Genomic DNA, 20944 nt, shown 5'->3' with positions numbered 1-20944 from the left:
CATTTCTTTTTTATACTGGATAACACATCGTTGCAATCTTTAGGAGATAAATGTAAGCAGACATCCTTGAACTCATTCAGTGTTGGTGTGATTTCCTGAATCAGCTACCCTATCAAAGTCCCCTCTCTTTTTTGTGATGTCTGCAATCGTTCCAAGTAGGTCTGAGTGCAGCTGCTCAAATATTGAGTTTTCTTCGATTCCCTGTTAAAGTAAGTGAGGCAGAAGTCTGCATGGCTACCAGTTTGTAGTCTATGTAGTCTATTTAGTTGATGTGTGCAGCAATAGATTTTATCATCAAATGTACTCTTTAATAACAAAATATTTCTCATATTGAGCGGCTCGTCCAAAACTGTCGATAAGTAAAGAAAATAATTCATGTGCAGAATAAAGACTAGCAGAAAAAAACACACACCACAAAGCCTTGAGTAGATGCTTGCATGCCACATTTATTCTCAAAACTACTAGTGCTGGACAATAATGACATTTTCTGTTCTCGATTATCGGCTGTAAATTATAACAATAATCATGATTATCAGCTGATTAAATAAAATAAATAACACTACTTGTAACGTGTCATGTTATTGCTAACTTGATTTAAGTTTCTTTGGTAGCTTTTCAAATTTCAAAATGTAGGCTACACAATAAAAAAGAAAACATTGTTTCAAAAAATGCTTTCCAGGTCTTTTCTAAAGATAATAATGTTACCCTTGCCTTTTAGGACATTTACGCCTCACAAAGAAGTTCAGTGATGCTTACTGCTTCAATGCAGAGCTACTGTTACCCACTAATGTATCCTATTGGGTAATGGATGATAATATGATTATCGATAATAATGTCTCAACGCAATAAAATAATCAATGCAAAAACATGATCGATAACATCACAATAATCAATTACTGTTTCAACACTATAAACTACCAGCGCTATTACAGGAACTAGTTCACTGTGAAATTCATATTTTATGAATCTCTCTACATTTCAGCTTGAGTCTTCTGCTGCTCTTCTACTCTGCTGCTTCTTTAACCTTTTGAAAAATAAATAAATGCATCATTAAATACTGAGGGAAAACACAAACACAGATTTACTGTTGAACTAGTAATTAAAAAACAGAAACATGCTAGAACATAACACAGGACTGTTGCAAACTGTATACAGCATTTACACAACGCCTCATATCGTATATTGTATGTCTAAGACATTAGTTAAATAACTGCTATCACAATAAAAAATGTAACATTATTACTGGCTTGATAATTGATTATAGTAACAATGTCTGTCTGATTGACACATCCACCTTGCATTCAGAAAACACTGTGATTCATTTGTTAATTATTATTGTTATTATTATTATTATTTATTTCTTATCAGACGCCCTTATCCAGGGCGACTTACAACCGTAAACAAAAATACATTTCAAGTTCGTCACAAGTTTTGTATTATTAAGAGTCTTATTTTACTTCAAGAAACAACAGGACAGATTTCATTTTTGAGTGTTGACCATAATACATCAGGCTAGTTCTATTTGGTAAAGTATAAAGCATAAATGGTTGTTTATAAATCATATTTCATTTGCAGTACTACCTTTGCTAATGATTTTAATTGTGTTACTGTTCCAGAGTTCACTGTTTATGACAGTTTTGTTTGTTATTGTGTAACAGACAAATCCTTTTGTGTCACTACCCGACAGCAAAGACTATACAGTCAGGCATGGACCCTGTTCATAGTGTGCACCCTGAGGCACACCTCTGTTAGGTTACAGGTTACTTTATATAGTGTGCAACACTACACTCAAGAATAGAGTTCTGAGATGTAAACTGTGTTTCGGCTACTCCTTTGAGTAATCAGTAATTGTTTAGATATCTCATATCATAAAACATGGTGGTGTAGTGAGACTGTAGTCCAGAAACTGTGTGTGACATCCCTACCACTGAGATTTCATCTTTTAACTTACCTTTCCCACATCACGGGTTTTAGTCCTCAGCTTGTTGACCTGGGATTCAGCGATATCAGCGCGCTCCTCACTCTCCTCAAGCTCGTGCTGCACCTTCCTGAACCTAGACAGGTGGGTGTTGACTTGTTCCTCCTGAAAGGCAAATACAATGAACAGGAACATTTGTTTTACTTGTGAGGGCCAGTGCCTATTAAATACATCAGGGGTTGAATCACAATGAAAAGTAATGTGTAACTGTCAGATCTTGTGACTGTGCATATCCACACGGACAGATTTAATTGTCAGTTTATTTGCATCACCAAAGCCATGGATCATGTTTTCTGTTTATAACACATTCTCAGGAGCGTGCAGGAGCAATTGAAAACATAACTTGATATGAACAATGTGCACTAGCCAGTGTAAATGAACACTGAGTGTATCCATTTGAATTCAGTTTCTTAAAATCAAATGAACTAGTAGGTAAAGCTGCCATTTAAAATGTTGAATATGTTTTGACATGCAAATAAATAAACTGCTAAGAGAAGGGAATCACGTCTATCATAAAACTTTAAAGAATGTTTTGTTAGTGTGCGTTCCAGTAATTTTTGCACTTTGAAGCCGTGGTATACAGTAATCCAAACCATAGCTACTGAAATGCTGCACCACATTAAAAAGTATCTCTATTGGCTTGGGGCTTAGTAAAATGCATTTTGGAATTTTATCCCTGAATTTTTCTCCAATAGATGCTAATTTAGGGCAGCAGTGTGGAGTAGTGGTTAGGGCTCTAGACTCTTGACCGGAGGGTTGTGGGTTCAATCCCCAGTGGGGGACACTGCTGTTGTACCCTTGACAAGGTACTTTACCTGGATTACTCCAATAAAAACCCAACTGTATAAATGGGTAATTGTATGTAAAATAATGTGATATATGTGAAATAATGTATAATGTGATATCTTGTAACAATTGTAAGTCGTCCTGGATAAGGGCATCTGCTAAGAAATAAATAATAATAATAATAATAATTTATATTTGGTTTATAAACATTTTGGGCAATTTAGTGTTAATTCGGTTAAGCTTTGCCTTTTGATCACTGAATCTCCCAGCAGAAAAAAGCAAAAGCTGCTTTATAAAAATTATTTTAAAATATCACCCAAGTCTTTTATGCTAATAAAAAAAAAACACTTTGTATGCAATTACATCATCGATTTAATTCTATCAAAATTATAATGATATGTCTGCAAAGGGCTTAAGGGTAGTAATTCAAGAAAACAACAATGTCCTAAAAAAAGGGAATATATGAAAACAACAAAAGTGTCACTTACAGCTTCCTCAGCCTGCCTCTTGTAAGTCTTCACTTTCAGTTGCAGCTTATCAACCAGATCCTGAAGTCTGAACACATTCTTCTTGTCTTCTTCAGCCTGCATGCAATAAAATAATAATAATAATAATAATAATAATAATAATAATAATAATAATAATAATAATAATAATAATAATAATAATAATAATAATAATAATAATAAATGTCTAAACCTGATAATGTAAAGCTGAAACTTCATTAAGACTTTCAGAAGCTGGTGTATTACCTGGTAGGAGAGCTCCTTGGCTCTTCTTTCATATTTCCGGACTCCTTTAACTGACTCAGCACTACGTCTTTGCTCGGCTTCAAGCTCATTTTCCAGCTCGCGCACCTGGAAATTATTGCAAATATTAAACCCAGTTCAGTTTCTTGTACAAGGGAATTATTAGTCTGTATGTTCAGCTCACCCTGCTCTCCAGTTTCTGGAGCTGTTTCTTTCCACCCTTCATGGCCAGCTGCTCAGCCTCATCCAGACGGTGGGTCAGGTCCTTCACTGTCTGCTCCATGTTCTTCTTCATTCTCTCCAGATGAGAGCTGGTGTCCTGTTCCTTCTTGAGCTCCTCTGCCATCATGGCAGCCTGATATTTGAATAAAATATATGAATGGAATGAAGTGATTTAGAACTGTAGCAACAGTAGGAGTGGGGGATTGTAAGGGATTTAGCCACTGGTGCTAACCTCAATAGCTTGATGGTAGAGCTCTGACCCTGAACACTATAAATCAGAAATGTATACCTTACACTGGTGTGTTGAATTGCTTGGTCAAAATTGGTGAGACAGACGGACAGACATACGGACAGACACTGCGACTCACATCAGTAATAGATTTCTTGGCTTTTTCTTCTGCATTTCTTGCTTCCTGGATGGCATCCTCTACCTCACCTTGCAGCTGGGAAATGTCATTCTCAAGCTTCTTCTTGGTGTTGATAAGACTGGTATTCTGTCAAGGTAAAGGTTCTAAGTTGACGAAAACTGATAAATATAAAAAGAACAAGAATTTAAATACTAGGTGGGCAACAAAATCTTCCAACCTGAGAGTGCAGCAGCTGCACACGCTCACTGGCATCAAGGAGCTCCTGTTCAGCCACTTTGCGGCCTCTCTCTATCTGTTCCAGGGCAGCCCTCATCTCTTCAATTTCAGCCTGCATCAGGGTGTTCCTGCGTTCCACCATGGCGAGCTGTTCCTTCATGTCTTCCTGTCCTCGGAGAGCATCGTCAAGGTGCAGTTGGGCATCCTGGACAAACAAAGAAATCAGTAAAATCATTAGGAACATTTTTAAGACAATGGAAGTGTTCTTTAATAGCTGCAATGACAGAAACAGTCCGCACCTTGAGTTGACCTTGGACGTTCCTCAGTTGTTTCTGAGCTTCAGCTGCTTGGCGGTTGGAGTGACTCAGCTGAATTTCCATTTCATTCAGATCTCCCTCCATCTTCTTCTTCACTCTCAGGGCATCGTTGCGACTCCTAATTTCAGAGTCAAGAGTGCTCTGCATTGAGTCGATCACTCTCTGACTGTTTCTCTTCAGCTGCTCAAGCTCCTCGTCTTTCTCAGCGATCTTTCTGTCAACCTCAGACTTCACCTGGTTCAGCTCAAGCTGGACGCGAAGAATCTTTGACTCCTCATGCTCCAACGAGGCCTTTAAAAAACATGTATTATAAAAGTTGTTAAAAACATACATTGATGGGGGCTCCCGAGTGGCGCATCTAGTAAAGGCGCTCCTCGCAGGATGTGCCCTATAGCCTGGAGATCGCTGGTTAGAATCCAGGCTATGTCACAGCTGACCGTGACCGGGAGTTCCTAGGGGGCGGCGCACAATTGGCTGAGCGCTGCCCGGGTAGGGAGGGCTTAGGTCGGCAGGGGAATCCACGGCTCACCGCGCATCAGCGACCCCTGTGGCCGATAGGGTGCCTGTGGCTCTGCAGCGGAGCCGCCAGATCTGTGTTGTCCTCCGGCACTATAGGTCTGGTGGCATTGCTGTGGATCTGCAGTGCGAAAAATGACGGCTTGGCAGGAGCACGTTTCGGAGGACGCGTATTCCAGCCTCCGTTTCCCGAGTCGGCGGGGGGGTTGCGAGCGGTGAGCCGGGGATACAGATAATAATTGGGCATGCTAAATTGGGGTGAAAACCGGGGTAAAATAATTGGCGACGACTAAATTTATAAAAAAAAAAATCATACATTGATTCAACTAGTGCTATGCCTGAATTTGCTGTGCCTGTTTTGCACTATCGTACCTAAAAACATGACAGCATGCTGAAGTCATCACCAATTATACCAAGGAAACAATATTTAATTTAAAATAATTGTACTTACACGAGACTGCTCCTATACCAATGTGGTGCAGGGATATATTTTTTAAATGTGTTCCAACAGCATTGGTTACTTGAAAAATATTTGTTTAAAAGTAGCACATGCAAACAGATGTGATAATATTGAGCGTATGATTGGAAATGACAATCACACCTAACAAGCTACCTTTTCCTGATGATAATTTTTTAACGTTTCATACTCTGCTTTACCTTGCACAGCTTTGTAAAATATGTATTGTTGTAGTTGCTAGGCGATCATGAAATGTATACTGGTAGTGTTTTATTATGGTATGCTTGCTTTGGGAGCACTCCGATATGCCCACTCTAATTTAATATAGTTTACCAGACTCACATTCTATTTGTTGTGTCTGTGTTTTAAATTGTAGTCCTTATGCAGACCTGTGGACCCGAATCCCTGTTTATAAAACATTTGTCAGATTGTCCTCCATAAAAAACTAACTAACCTTTATTAATGCTCAATTTCTGGGATATTTCAATGGACTCTATTTCAGTTCTTTGAATGTAAGCATCATTCACCCATTCTTGCATTTGCACATGTTAAACAGTAGGGGTGTGGCTATACTTGTATTTTCCATGTAATTACCAACACATATATTAATAAATGTTGATTTTGAAACTAGACATGTTGGCTTTCTCTCACCTTTACAATTGAGTAACAATCCATGGCAATTACATTCCGCTCTGAGGATTTAAAATACGTTTTGAAGCAACATTTTCTCTCATCCTGTGTGCTGACATTTTTACATGGCAGAAAACAGAATGAATATATGTTGCAAGACTAGCAAATAACTGATTCGTCATGTAAACATGACCTTTCTGTAGCCCTAACTGAAGAGCTAGAGCGGTGGAAACTGGGATATGTATTTCTTCTTCGAGTTTAATCAGAGATTACATCTTGCCTAGGACTACAACCCCACAATGCAATGCATGTATGACATATTTCTGAGGAAAAGGTGAAATCAAAATGATTTCATATCAAACGAATAAACAAAGGTAAAACAAATAATAACTTGGAAAATATGAATAGGTTTGATCATGACAGGTTCTATATTAAATCACACTGACTGTTACTGATTTATACCCAATAATTGTAAACGAGGGCGACCGAGCATTGTTTTGTGTTGAGTAATTAATAGGTTATATTCCATTTAATTAATACCTAACAATGTCTAATTTCTTAAAGGTAATGTCTCAGAAAATATGACAGTTGGTACACCTGTATTAAACACACCACCATGTGATCTATTATTTTATATCTGGGGTGATAGCCATTGTTGTTTTGGTTACCAGGTGATCATGAAATACTGGTTTTGAGTTATGGGATGATTGCTTTGGGAGGACTCAACAATTGCCAATTTTGATAGATAAATCAAAATTGTAGATCTCATGTGGACAGGCAGACCTGAATTCCTGCTGGTAAAACATCAGATTGTCCTCCATACATTTGGGAAGTAAAGTTACTAATAGCTGGCAAGAGACACCTTTTAAATGGTCAGTTGTTGGGATTATTCAATGGACACTATTTCAGTTCTTTAACGGTCATACAGCCTATTCCTATATATGTGTGTGTGTTTTAAACTCAATACCTTTGCCTTAGTATAGAGATAATGAAAATGGAGATGAGAAGGTGTGTGTTTTTAAAGAATTACCTCTGCTTCCTCCAAGGCGGTTTGGATTTCTGACTTTTCAGTTTCAATCTGCTTCTTTGACTTCTCCAGCTCATGAATAGCCTTCCCACCCTCACCAATCTGTTCAGTCAAATCAGAGATCTCCTCTACAAGATGAAGATAAATAATGCTGTTAATATCAGAATCCAATATTTAACTGGGTGGTTTTTATATACAGTATAATATCAGATTGAGTGCAGGTTCTGAGCACATCAGAGAACTGTAAAACACAAGCGTGGACTATAACGCTACTGGCTCCTACAGCCGGGAATGACACACTACAGTTTTTAGTGCAGGACACTGAGTAACAAATTGGTTAAAAATGGTAAATGGTATTCAGATGTCAAAACATGTTATTTGCACTGTTTGATACCAAACTCAGGACTCCTGTGGTTTATAGAGAATTACATGCCGTAAAAGCCTACGCAGGCGTTGCAGATATGAAATGTCACACTATAAACCAAATTCTGTTAACAGTGTTTATAGTTAGGAGATAGAAGTCAGGACTCACGCTGCAAGTTCTTGTTCTCCCGTTTGAGGGTTTCAAGATGGTCCAAAACTTCTTCATAGGAGTTCTTCATCTTGAAAAGCTCAGTACTGAGAGAGCGAGCCTCTTTCTGTGCAGCCTCCAGCTCTGCCTGGCCTTCTTCAAATTTCTGCTTCCAGTCAGCTAGAACCTGAATGAATATGTGTCATAAATATACATCAATAGATTTCTGTTAATAGTCCTAGTAGCTGATTGATCTCAGAACTTTGTCAATTTGGTCTTAAAGGATCCAAGTGATTCTTCCTCAACTACATGGCTAGGTAGTCCATGCCATACCCTCACCACTCACTGTCTGAAGAAATGTCTCCTTCTCTTTGTTGTAAGAATTTCATAATAGTTATATATATATATATATTTCTACAACAGAAAATTGAGAACATGGGTGGAGAGTTTGAGCCAGGAATGCAATAGGGGCCTCTTATGAAGCAAAGCAATGTGTTTGTGCTGCTTTGGTTGTATTGCTTATACAGAATAGGAGGAAGGAATGGTCATGAATTATGTCACTACAAGGGCGTGTGTTGAAAGTTATAAAACTGCATTGAATGTATTTCTCGGAGTCAGTTGATCTCTCTGTAGCCTGGGGCCTATAAACCCATTCATTTAAAATTATTGAATAATTTTGTTTATCAGTTTTAAGAACTTTTCCGAAGCAGCAGAGAGGAGCAGCAACTGGCTGTGGTTGAGATAGAAAGATTCTGGTTGGGGATTTCAAGCACAATAGAAAGAAAGCAACATTAATTCACAGGTGAGTCAGGTGGGCTGAGCTGAGTGGGGGACAGAGGGGGGTGATGCTGGGACGCCAGAGTCACCATCGAGCCCTCTTGAGGTGTCATGGGCTAGTCAACGAAACACAGAGGGTAGAAGTTCCCCACTTGAAGACCCCAGTGAAGTACCCTGCTCAGCTCAGTCCAGACAGTCATGCTGAGGCGCTGGGGAGACCGCACTGTGGTTGATCCCTGGAGCCAGCATCGCAGCTGTTGTGTGTGCTGATATGCTGGGGAGGCAAAATAAGCTGATTCCTGGAGCCAGCATTACACTTCAGCCATCAACACCAGGCAGAAGGATATCATCAGATGGAAGGAAACATAAATGGATGGAGATGCAGATGGATCACATTAATTTACTGTAAAGCTACATCTTAGTTGGTGCTTATCTTGGTGAGAGCCAAGATCAAATCAGCATGAAATTTTAACAACTTCTCTCATGGAAATCATTCATTTAAAATTATTATTTCTAAGCTATACAAACAAACATATATTTGACTTGGATAATTATGTTTATCAGTTTTATTTTTCCCTACACAGTCCTAAGTCTATTTCTGCTTATTTTCCAACTAAGTCTCTGGTCCTGGTTACTGTACCGTGCTTAAAGTATTGATTCGGGTTAACTATGTCAAATCCTTTTAATTCAGCAAACTAATTCAGCTGTGGGATTGCAACAGGTTTACAATAACAATATGAATGTTCTTTGTTTTCAGGAGGAGGGGGGTTGCGGTTCTTCAAGTACACAGAGTTTTTGATTTTTTAGTTTGTCATCATTCTTAACAACCTAAAACAATCAAGAAGTTCATGCTCCTTCTAAAACAGCACGTTAGCCAGTGAAACAAATGGGTACACAATTATACTAAATGGAAAACTATTCAATCACACCTGCAGAGTGAAGTGATTAGTGTGAGAGTCTTTTAAATACATGTACAAGGAGATAATTTCTTGATTTAAGAGAGAACCTATTGTCTGTTTTACTGGGCATTAATGATCATTCGTGCCTGTAAAACACATTAATCAATTCATCACAGTATGTGTGAGAACTATCAATCCTCCAGCTGTCATTATGTATTTGTGGAAAACAGATGGTCAACAGCAGACAATATCTTATCCCTCTATAGCTGCCTTTGTAATAAACATCTTTCGGGTACCTTGTCAAAGTTTCTCTGCTTCTTGTCGAGAGCAGAGGCTTGTGCATTTGCTCTTTCTACATCAACCATGAGATCTTCAACTTCACCCTGGAGTCTCAGTTTTGTTTTTTCCAGAGAGGCACACTTTGAGTTCACAGCCTCAATGTGTTCCTCAGCATCTTGAAGGCGCTGTGCTAGCTTTTTCCTGGGAAAAGTGTTCAAGTACAGAAAACAGTTAAAGAATGATAGAATTTAAATGAAGATAAAGTTGTAAGTTAACTATGACTATTTACTTTGCTTCTTCAAGCTCCTCCGTGCGCTGGATAGCATCAGTTTCGTATTTTGATCTCCACTGAGCCACCTCACTGTTAGCCTTTGACATTGCACGCTGCAGCTCAGCCTTGGCTTCCTGCTCCTCCTCATATTGCTCACGAAGCAGGTCACAGTCATGGCGGGCAGATTGCACACTATGAGCCAGGGCAGTCTTGGCCTAGAATGACAGAAATGTTACCAATTAAATTTAAAAACAGTGCAAGTTTAAAAACACTATATATAGAAAGGAAGGAGACATGTATTACTTTTGTTTCTTCCTCAATTTGCCTCTTGAGCTCCTCAATTTGCTGAGTGAAAGCCTGTTTTCCTCTTGTGAGCTGAGAAATTAAAGATTCTTTCTCTTCCAGTTGGCGGGAGAATTCACCTGAAGCAAAAATATTCATAGCTATTTAAAAACAGTCCTTCCTTTACAACATGTAGAATAACATCATGCAGTAACTGCAGTAGAAGCATACCATTCTCTGTCAGGAGACGGGCTCTTTGAGCACTGATGTCATTGATCTGACGGATATTCTCATCGTTCTTCGTCTTAATTTCACTATATTGGTCCTCCAGAGAACGACACATCTTTTCCAGGTTTGCCTTTAATTAAAAGTTGAAAAAGATTAGTGTACGATAACTCAATTCTTTGTTGTACATTAAGAGCACAAACTTGTGCTATTTACCTTGGATTTGGCTACAGATTCCATGTTGCTGGAGAGGTCATCAAGTTCCATTTTATATTCACTCTTTTCTTTCTCAAGCTTCTGTTTCACACGCTGGAGGTTGTCAATCTGTTCTCCCAGTTCCGCCATGCTGTCGGCTTGCTTTTTGCGAAGAGCAGCGGCAGTAGCTTCATGCTGCAGAGTGGACTCCTCTAGGTCACGTCTGAGCTTCTGAAACTCAGCTTCACGTTTCTTGTTCATTTCAATCTGAGCTGAAGTTGCACCGCCGGCTTCCTCAAGCCTTTCACTGATCTCTTCAAGTTCCCTGGAAAGATCAGCTCTCTGCTTTTCAATCTTTGCCCGAGACGCTCGTTCGGCCTCGATTTCTTCTTCAAGTTCTTCAATGCGCGCCTAGAAAATAAAAAATGAATTAGCAGATGAATTAAACATTTATAATCATTTCTCATCTGTGAATTAAAAGATTTTGATTTCCGCAAAATACCTGTAGCTCCTTAATCTTCTTTTGAAGTTGAGCACCCAGAGCTTGTTCATCTTCAATTTTGCTCAGCAGTTGACTTGTTTCAAAGTCCTTCCTGTAAAGTTTAAATATGTATATGTAAAATGAATATATATATTACATGGTTATTTTGTTAAACATCCAAAGTTTATTTAGGATATACATTTTACAAAATACAATCTTACTTCTTTATCTTCTCATCTGATTGCTGCTTGTCATTTTCCAGATCCATTATGGATTCCTGGGCTAGTTTCAGATCACCCTCAAGCTTTCTTTTGGCTCTCTCAAGGTCCATACGGAGTTTCTTTTCTTGCTCCAATGAACCTTCAAGCTAAATGAAAGAAATAGCAAATTATATTATATTAATATGTTTTATTAAATTAAACCCCATTGAGAGAGTCTGCACCGTCGGCTTCACTCACATCGTCCACTTGTTGTTCCAGCTTAGTCTTTGCTTTGGTCAGAGTGTTGACTTTGTCCTCCTCTGCTTGCAGGTCATCAAGGGTCTGTTGGTGTGCCTCTTGGAGGGCTTTCTTTTCCTTGGTTAATTTTGCAAGACTTTCATCCTGAGCAGCCATTTCTTCAGTAAGGTTTTTAACCTGTATAAAAGGGTTAGAAACAAACTGATTTATTTGCTGTTCAGTTTTTTTAATAAATAATTGCATTGTCATTTGTTAGAGCCACACCTTATTTTCTGTGGCATGCTTCTCCTTCTCAACTTTGGCCAATGTAAGCTCTAGGTCATCAATGTCTTTCTTGAGCTCACTGCACTCATCTTCCAGTTTCCTCTTCTTGGCAGTCAGCTCAGCATTCATTTCCTCCTCATCTTCCAATCTCTCAGTAATCTCTTTAACTTTAGCCTCAAGCTGGATTTTGTTTTTGATAAGCCCCTCACATCTTTCTTCAACATCAGAGCGACTTTCCGATTCCTGTTAAGACATTGTCAAAGTATTGTTATCAACAAATGTAGATTTGAATGCATAACTTATTTAGTGCAGCACATTTGCACAATACTGAGAATACCTGAAATGATTAGCAACAGCGAAGTTATTTGTGGTGCTCTCATCCCCAGCAATCTCCTGAGATATCAGTTAAAATGGGCCCATTCCCCACTTCCAAAAATGAATCTTCATTTCTGTGCTTTAAATACTGAGCTACTACATGGCACTAATAATGAGATCATGCTGATGCAAACATTGCCACCCATTTAATAGTAGGCAAGTGTAACAGAAGACACTTTATTAAATCCACAGAGAGCATCTTTGCTAGAGATTGGGATTCACTGTCTCAACAATTGAATTTTGTTTTCTAATGTATATTTTCTCATCTTCACTGGCTTCTTTCCTGTAAATAACCAAATCAGCTGCTGCCCCTATTGATTGACATGCTTTCAGCCTGTAACTTGTTTTAGCCCAGAAAACACTTTTGAGGTGAAATGACCCAGGAAGTGCAAACAGATAACCAGAGAATACGGCTTAGAAACTGAGAGCTTCCAGCTTCATGTTTTAAATAGAAAATTCCTGTGTGCTATAATGTGTTTCTTTCAAAACTGCACATTTGTGGCCTATGTTGCTAATGGAAGTGCTTGAATTACATTAAGAGAAAGTATATAAAGTAGTTAATAAAGTTCAATTATAACCTGTCTTCACTTAATTGAGTAACTATTAATCAATACTGTACGGTGGGGCCCATTGTGACTTAATACTTTTTATGGGTCTCCACAGTCTTCAGATAGCGGGCTCCTGTCCATAAAGTGTACTTATTTAATCCATAAGAAGACACTTTAAATCTAGTACATCATTCATTTCTCTAGGTTGTGACTAAATTGGACATCGAAAGTAACATCATGTATGTGGACTAAAAAGCCATCGTACCGACTGGACTTGAAGCTGCAGGTCATTCTTTTCCTGCATCACAGAATTCATTTTCTCCTCAAGCTCCTTTCGTTTTGCTTCTGCTTTGGCCAGATTTTCTTTGCACTTTTCAAATTCTTCCTTCATGTTGGCCATTTCCTTTTCAGATTCGGCACTCTTCAGGAGTGGCTTGATCTTGAAGTAGAGCTTCATCCACGGCCAGTGTTTCACATTCATGAATGAACGAATGTTGTACTGGATGGTGAAAATGGACTCCCTACAATACAAGAACAAGGTAATAACTTCAGTTCTAGACTACTTCTATAATTATTTTATGCAAGTGCACATGCTGACTCAATACTACATGCAATATGAATAATACAATTCACGATCTGGCTACTTCTTAAGCTAGGCTGTTGTGAACAAGATCACTACTAAATTTTAAAAAACAAGCATGGGGAACCGTTAGATAAACTGATTTTTGATTCTATTGAGAAACAAGGGGTGCTGTAGTCATGACTGTAATATTAATACCTGTTAAGCCCTGCTTGCAGTCAGATTACATAATTGCATTGATCTGGAAAGTTATTTATTTATTTATTTTTTTAAATTTTCTCCTGAAGTGGTGTGGGATTCAGAACTGTTCTAAATGTTTACAATTTGCTCAGTAACTCAAATATATCAAGCAGTTCAAATGTTTTTGCAATTATTCCGAGGTTACAGTATTTCTTCATTCACCTCCTTTCCATCATCTTTTGGAATTCCCTTCTCATCAGAAACCCACGACAGAGAGCCTGGGTACTAGTGACGAGTGCGGCCAATTTTTCATCTCGCATCTCCTCAAGTACACCCAGCAAACCAGCTTTAAAGAAGACCTGTATTCAAGAGATTTAAGGTGAAATATGGTTTTGTCTCAGCATGGCACAGCATTCAATTAAGAGAAGGGAGTTCACTTAATCAGGTAATAAACAAAGAGTCTCTATCTTGAAAATGATTGATTTTCATAAGTGTAATGTGGTTTACATTGACCTTTAAATGAATTGTTACTCTATGTGACAGGTCGGAAGCCCTGCAGATGGAAAACAACAAAGAGAAATTCCAGTCAAGGCACAGCCCAGCCTGGAAAGAAGAGAGTTGTTTTGTTTAAACCTATTTTGATCTTGTTCCTGTGTTTTTGTTTGTTCATTAATAAACATGCATATCAGCAATTGCACTACAGCTTCCTGAGTCTGAATCTCAAGGGGGCTCTCAACACACTTTTATTAATGAAACAAGCAAAAACAAATAAACACAAGAACAAGAACAAGGACCACAATAAAAGGTTTAAACAAAACAAATCCCTACTATCCAAGCTTCACTGGAAGTTCCCCTTTTAAATGCCTCCTGTTCAGGCTGGCCATTCACCTTCACTGAACCCTCCTGCAAACACAGGATTTGGAATCCATTTTGTACCATGTGGCTGGGACATGATTGATGATCAATTATCAAATCAAGACATGGCCAAATTTTACATCTGTATTTGGCAGGGATGGAATTAACCCTGTCCCTGCCAACCTTAAATACAAAATACACAATCTTTATTTACAGACACAAACACACCATTTACATGTGCAGGGCTTCAACCCTGTTACACTATCCAATACTATTCTCAAGGTGATGCTAATTGTAAAGACATATTATGTGTACTAACCTTAGTGTGGCCAAATTTATACTCCTCGTGATTTACATCAATTGATCCCAAAAGCTTCTCTGATGCTTTCTTGTTGTCCATGAACTGACCCTCAGGTATAACACTTGCATTTAACACTTTGTATCTGTCAAAAATAGCAAATACATGTGATTATACAAGTTTAATAGCTGCACAGACAAATGTAAAAGAAAGAAAACATATTAATGAGAGGGTAAACTCAATGGTGTTGATACCTTTGCTTGAAGTCACCATATAAGATTCTGCTTGGAAATCCCTTTCTGCAAATTCTGATACCTTCTAGCACACCATTGCATCTCAGCTGGTGGATGACCAAGAAGTTTTCCATTAAACCTAAAATTACAATTAGAAGTGTGTCACAAACTTATTTTCAAATCATGATACCTGTCACAAACATATATGATCAGAACAGAATAGGAGGCAATTTTTTACACAGAGAATTGTGAGGGTCTGGAACCAATTCCCCAGTAATGTTGTTGAAGCTGACACGCTGGGATCCTTTAAGAAGCTGCTTGATGAGATTCTGGGATTAATAAGCGACTAACAACCAAACAAGCAAGATGGGCTGAATGGCCTCCTCTTGTTTGAAAACTTTCTAATGTTCTACTTATGTTCTTATGATCATATTATAATTACCTGGAGTCTTTGACTCATTGGGAATTAGGCAACGCACAAAGTGTGGATGGGTACTTCTTAAGTTGGACATCAGTTTGTTCAAGTTCTCCTGTAGAGTGACAAATATATGATACATTTAACATTTGTAATTTACATAACTAGCACAGACTTTAAATGGTGGGAGGAACAGAAATAAACTGACAAGACTGCAGAAGAGAAAGCAAAAACACATACCCTGAAAAGAGCTGACACTGTTTGAAAGGAGCCACCCTTCTTCTTCTTTCCACCCCCCTTTGCAGCAGCAGCCTCTTTAAATACAAAGAATAATCTTCAGACTGATAAAATAAAAATGATTCTAAAACAATCTTTAATACTCCAAGGTTGATTCCTAGCATCTGTTCCTATTTCTAGGGGGTGCTTGAAATGAACAAGTGTCTACCTGAAAAGAGGGGTAATAATGCTGTTTTTCTAAGATGCATTGAAACACATTTAGATATTATGAATAACAATAGCATTTAGCCTCTGTCAAAAAGGAAAACCACTCAAAGCCCTAAACAGCAATGAACATTCAGTATAATAAGTGAAAGTGTTACTGTAATGAAATGAGTCACACATAATGTGATTTCAAAGGTGAATGAAGGTATGGCATTTTTCAAGCACCTGCAGCTGGAAAAGCGGCATAAAGGTTGGCCAGGAGTTTCACGGATGATTTCTGGTACAGCCCCACTACAGTGTCGTTCAGTGGGTCCTTGTTCTTGTCCAGCCAGCCGGTGATGTTGTAGTCCACAGTGCCAGCATAGTGCACCAGGGAGAAGTGGGCCTCAACTTTCCCTTTGGCGGGTTTAGGTTTCTCAAAGGCGTTGCTCTTGCCAAGGTGCTGGTCATACAGCTTGTTCTTGAAAGAAGTGTCTGAGGCCTTGGGGAACATGCACTCCTCTTCAAGGATGGAGAATATTCCCATAGGCTAGTGGAAATTAAGATGTAAATGTTAGAAATAGAATAGCGAGAGGCCAAGGATGGTGCAAAGATGATTATGTTTTTACAAACCTTTTCAATAAGCTCAATGCAAGCAGCCAAGTCCATACCAAAGTCAATGAACTCCCAAATAATCCCTTCTTTCTTGTACTCTTCTTGTTCCAGTACAAACATGGTATGATTGAAGAACTGTTGCAGTTTTTCATTGGTGAAGTTGATGCACAGCTGCTCCAAGCTATTGTACTAAATACATGTATGAAATATATGAATATTAACAATAGCAATAATAAAACAAAGTAGTAAAAAATATATAAGCAGTATGGCAAATTAAACTTACATCAAAGATCTCAAATCCTGCAATATCCAGGACTCCAATGTAGAATTGTCTTGTCTGCTTTGTAGCTAGCATCTCATTGATACGGATAACCATCCACAAGAACAATTTCTCATAGACAGATTTAGACAGCGCGCCAACAGAATTATTGACCTAATAAAAGATACAAGATTAATTGTTAAATGAAAATAATATGAAGTTGAATTGTGTGCAGTGTGCATGGAGGTTGAGAGCAAACACATTACCTGGGGGACAGTCTGCCCCTTGGTCACATACTCATTCCCCACTTTCACTCTCGGGAAGCACAAGGATTTCAGCAAGTCAGCTGAGTTCAATCCCAACAGATAGCTGACTTTATCAGCCACTGAAACCAAACACAAGATGTTATATTTTCTGTACTTTGTAGCTTAGAGCCTAAATTCATTGTAATCTATAAATTATTAGAAAGGTTATATCTTATTGTCTTGAAATGTATAACATGTTGTCTTACCCAAATATGCTACATGTATAAAGTAGAAATAAGTAGTGCTGTCTTTAACCTCTTCAGTGCTAGTGGGCGTACGGCATACTCCCAAAAAATGTCCTCAAACTGCTAGGGGGTGTAGGGCATACGTCCTAAAATAAATCTCACTGTAGCGCCGACTGTGAGCATCAGATCATTTCATTTTTTTTACAGAGTGTAGAAGGATTTAAGCTCTCAAAATATTTAAATGGTGTATCTTTCACATCATTTAAAAAGTGCATGATTGACGTGTAAACTGCCCTGTATATATGATTTCTCTGTGTTATTCAATATCAGATGCAGAAGTCAAACAAGCAAACAAAAATGTCTGTATTATATTTTTTATAGTGCTTTTATTGGTGCAACTTTTGAGTTTAGGGGACCTAAGGACATTTTTCTAGCAAACTTTCATTCTAGCTAACTTACAATCAATAGTTATTTTCAGAACTGACACAATTATGCATATTCAATTTACTGCTATATGAAAATCAAAAGAAATTAAGATAGCTATGATAAGAATAGCAAATGTTTTAAAGTATGATTTAAAGCACACATATTGTCTCTACTTGTACATCCAAATTACCTTCAGTGCCATCTGGTTCAGCCTGCTCCTCACGCTGCTTCTGCTTGAACTTCATGTTACCGTAGTGCATCACCGCACCAGTTAGTTTGTAGATGCCCATTTTCTCTTCATTTGTGAACCCAAGAATGTCAATGGCAGACTGGATAATAAAAACAACATTATGCACATAAAAGGGTAACAAAATCATTAAACAAAGCTAGTTGATGGAACTTACATCTGTGGCATCCAACTCCTCTTTGTCATCAATGCTGGCAACGGTGATCTGCCCTTGACTGATCATAGGGAAATCATAGGGGTTGGTGGTAATGAGAAGCATGTCTGGAAGGAAGAAGAGCAGCAAACACATAATAGATTATTTTGAGACAGACAGATCAATCAGCCAGTTAACAGAATGATTTCGTTTCACCTACCAATAAGCTCTGGCTTGTGGTTGGTCATGATCTGATAGAAGATATGGTAGCTCCTTTCTTCTTTCAACTGAAACGTGACTCTGGATTTTTCCAGCAAGTCTGTGATGAATAAGTATTACAGTCAGAATTTGAAATGTCCAAAAATGAGACACAGATGTAAAAGATATACTACAGTAGAAAAAAATAAACTTACAGGTCTCAATATCAGCAGAAGCCAGTTTTCCTGTTGCTCCGAAGTGAATTCTGATAAATTTACCCTTAATGAAAATAAAATTAAATCATATAAATATGCTAATACATGGTTAATGGTTTAAGAAAGTCCTAACATGTAGTAATATAATGGAAACAAAAGCGTTGTCACTTACAAAGCGAGACGAGTTGTCATTTCTCACAGTTTTGGCATTACCAAAAGCTTCCAGCAGAGGGTTAGCTGAAATAATCTGATCCTCCAGGGTTCCCTATATAAGACACAATCCAAGAGTTAGATAATGGAACTGGAACTCGTTGAATGTTCTGTACTATTTGATGTCAATGACAATAGTTTCCAACCTGGATTTTTCCAGGAGCCGGCTCTTTCTTCTTCTCACCACCAGCCACTGCGATTGTCGCAAAGTACTGGATGACACGTTTGGTGTTCACAGTCTTTCCTGCACCAGATTCTCCACTAAATAAAACAGAAACACATAAGATGATATTTCTGGAGAGGTTTATATTTTAATAATGTTTGTAATTATACCCATACTTACGTGATCAGGACTGACTGGTTTTCACGATCTGTAAAGGTAATTATATTAAGAATTTGATTAAAGACGGTATCTGAATTATTATTTAGTTTAACTGATAATAATGAGTTACAGATCCAGTGTGGGGTCACAGTAAATCAATGTCCATATTTTAATTTCTTTCCCCTGTCATGATATTAGAATTTACAAAAACAATGCTTTTCATAACTCATTCCATTTAGGATCAGAACTGCATGATATCAGATCCATTACTACACCAAAAGGCATGAGATATAGAAACAGATGGAATGAATTTAATGTACTTACCAGTAAGCATGAACTGATAGGCATTGTCAGAGACAGAGAAGATGTGTGGGGGAGCCTCCATACGCTTCTTGCCTCTGTATGCATTAACACAAGACTGGTCGTACACTGGAAGCCACTTGTATGGATTCACAGTAGCACAAAACAGTCCTGAGTAAGTCTGAAATTGTACAATGGAATATTACATACAGTTCATTCATAAGAAAATAGTCTTTTGATTGTATTTATTTATTTTGTATGAACACTCTTACGTAGATCATCCATGCGGCATAACGCTCTTTGAGGTTATACAGCACAGTTGGTTCACTGAGGTGGGTCATCATGGCCATGTCCTCAATTTTATCATACTTGGGAGGGTTCATAGGGTAGACGTCATCTTCTTTAACAGTGACGGTCTGAAATGCAAAAAAAGGACAAACTTAAATCCTGAGAAACAAAAGTTTTTGAAAGGCAAGGGTTTAATACATCATACATATTTACAACACAATTGGAGTAAATGCCTATGTACATTTATAACTATTTTTATGTGTTTCATATCAAGATATTATAATTGCTGGTACTCAGAATATTGGGGTATATCCTCACTAATATGCAATTTGCATGTTTTTAAATAAAATGTAAATGTTAGAAAACTAATTAAAAATACTACGGTTATCCAGGTAATTGGAAGCATTTATCTAGCATAAAGAAAGTGCATGCTACCCAAATAATGGGAAAGAGCAGGTTACCCTTTTTTATACAATGCAGTAGTAAATAACAGAAATCTAAGCCATAAGAAGATGCTGTTTTTACTCTAATGTGACTTACTTGTCCTTCCAGAGTTTTTACAGTGACTTTGCCACCTTCTTTACTCTGGATAACACCTTTTAAGTACATCTCTTTGGCATCTGCTACGTAGCAGGCGGTTTTTGCATCAAAGGGTTTGCTTTGCGCCTCAATTCTTTCCCTCTCGGGTTTCCGGAGGTAGATGGCCGCCGCCCCGTATATCTCCATCTCTGCGTCCGTACTCATGATGACGGTTTACTGTGGGAATGCATAATGAAAACAGTAAACTGAACATGTTGGTCATTATTATATTATATCTGGAGTACAGTAATGTAAAACCCAGTGATCCATGGCAAGCTGGTGTAACGAGTTAATTCAATTGTACATCAACGACTTAGATCATGGGATGATTAGCAAATGTGGCAAATTTTTAGATGACACAAAGCTTGTCACAGTGGCTAACATGCCTTCAGCCACCCAAGGAATCCAAGAACATGTGGCATTAAAGTGATGAATGCCAGTCACAAAAATGGAAGATCCAATTACCAAATGGGCGGGATGGGGGGGTATAGAACTGGAACAGGCTCACCAACAGAAAGACCATGGTGTTGTAATTGACTCATCACAGCTGATCTTATCAATGATATCATTCACAAGGCAGATTTTACAAATATTCCTTACCTTCCTTCACAACACGCGCAGGAAGATGATAATTTTGATACCCACAGCACTGCAAATAAAAAAGAGAAAAGCAATTTATTCATCCTGTTTTTTTTTTTATCTTGCTCTTTCTGGACTCCCCTAAGCATTTATTCAGTGCACTAATACTGACTCCCTGTCACTGTAGATAACACTCAATAGAGGTTTTCACTGGACTCCACTAGACCACTGAAATGAAGACAACACAACACGCTAGTGATATGAAACCCAA

The 20944-nt window shown here is 38.1% G+C and overlaps 1 protein-coding gene across 1 annotated transcript; it reads right to left on the bottom strand.

The window, feature by feature from the left end:
* Positions 1-426: 426 nt before the first annotated feature.
* Positions 427-20719, bottom strand: LOC117967272 (myosin heavy chain, fast skeletal muscle-like). Its single transcript, XM_059018164.1, has 40 exons — positions 20695-20719; positions 20056-20271; positions 19500-19643; positions 19252-19408; positions 18949-18976; positions 18752-18866; positions 18568-18660; positions 18396-18459; positions 18203-18301; positions 18007-18110; positions 17793-17931; positions 16907-17071; positions 16711-16862; positions 16446-16616; positions 16059-16362; positions 15633-15706; positions 15420-15507; positions 14999-15116; positions 14766-14889; positions 13814-13950; positions 13097-13352; positions 11909-12151; positions 11645-11821; positions 11408-11553; positions 11208-11298; positions 10727-11116; positions 10517-10643; positions 10307-10425; positions 10022-10218; positions 9750-9933; positions 7799-7964; positions 7270-7394; positions 4619-4927; positions 4321-4524; positions 4104-4229; positions 3698-3868; positions 3517-3621; positions 3253-3348; positions 1952-2083; positions 427-1024 (listed from the first exon to the last, which is right to left on the bottom strand). The coding sequence occupies exons 2-40, from the start codon at positions 20257-20259 to the stop codon at positions 1004-1006; spliced, it is 5865 nt and encodes a 1954-aa protein (XP_058874147.1). The 5' UTR covers positions 20260-20271; positions 20695-20719; the 3' UTR covers positions 427-1003.
* Between the last annotated feature and the right edge of the window lie 225 nt (positions 20720-20944).

The sequence above is a fragment of the Acipenser ruthenus genome, chromosome 58 (assembly GCF_902713425.1).
Source record: "Acipenser ruthenus chromosome 58, fAciRut3.2 maternal haplotype, whole genome shotgun sequence".
Classification (NCBI taxonomy): Eukaryota; Metazoa; Chordata; class Actinopteri; order Acipenseriformes; family Acipenseridae; genus Acipenser; species Acipenser ruthenus.
The sequence above is the reverse complement of the archived record's forward strand: the minus strand, read 5'-3'. Positions and strand labels throughout refer to the sequence as shown.

What these genes read in the sequence shown, in the direction of transcription:
- LOC117967272 (XM_059018164.1), bottom strand. Translation starts at nt 20,259, where the DNA reads ATGAGTACGGACGCAGAGATGGAGATATACGGGGCGGCGGCCATCTAC. An exon ending in GCACACTGCACACAATTCAA is followed by an intron (nt 16,863 to 16,906) that starts CTTCATATTATT and finishes GTATCTTTTATT; the next exon opens with AGGTCAATAATTCTGTTGGC. An exon ending in CCGTCTCCTGACAGAGAATG is followed by an intron (nt 10,426 to 10,516) that starts GTATGCTTCTAC and finishes TTTTTGCTTCAG; the next exon opens with GTGAATTCTCCCGCCAACTG.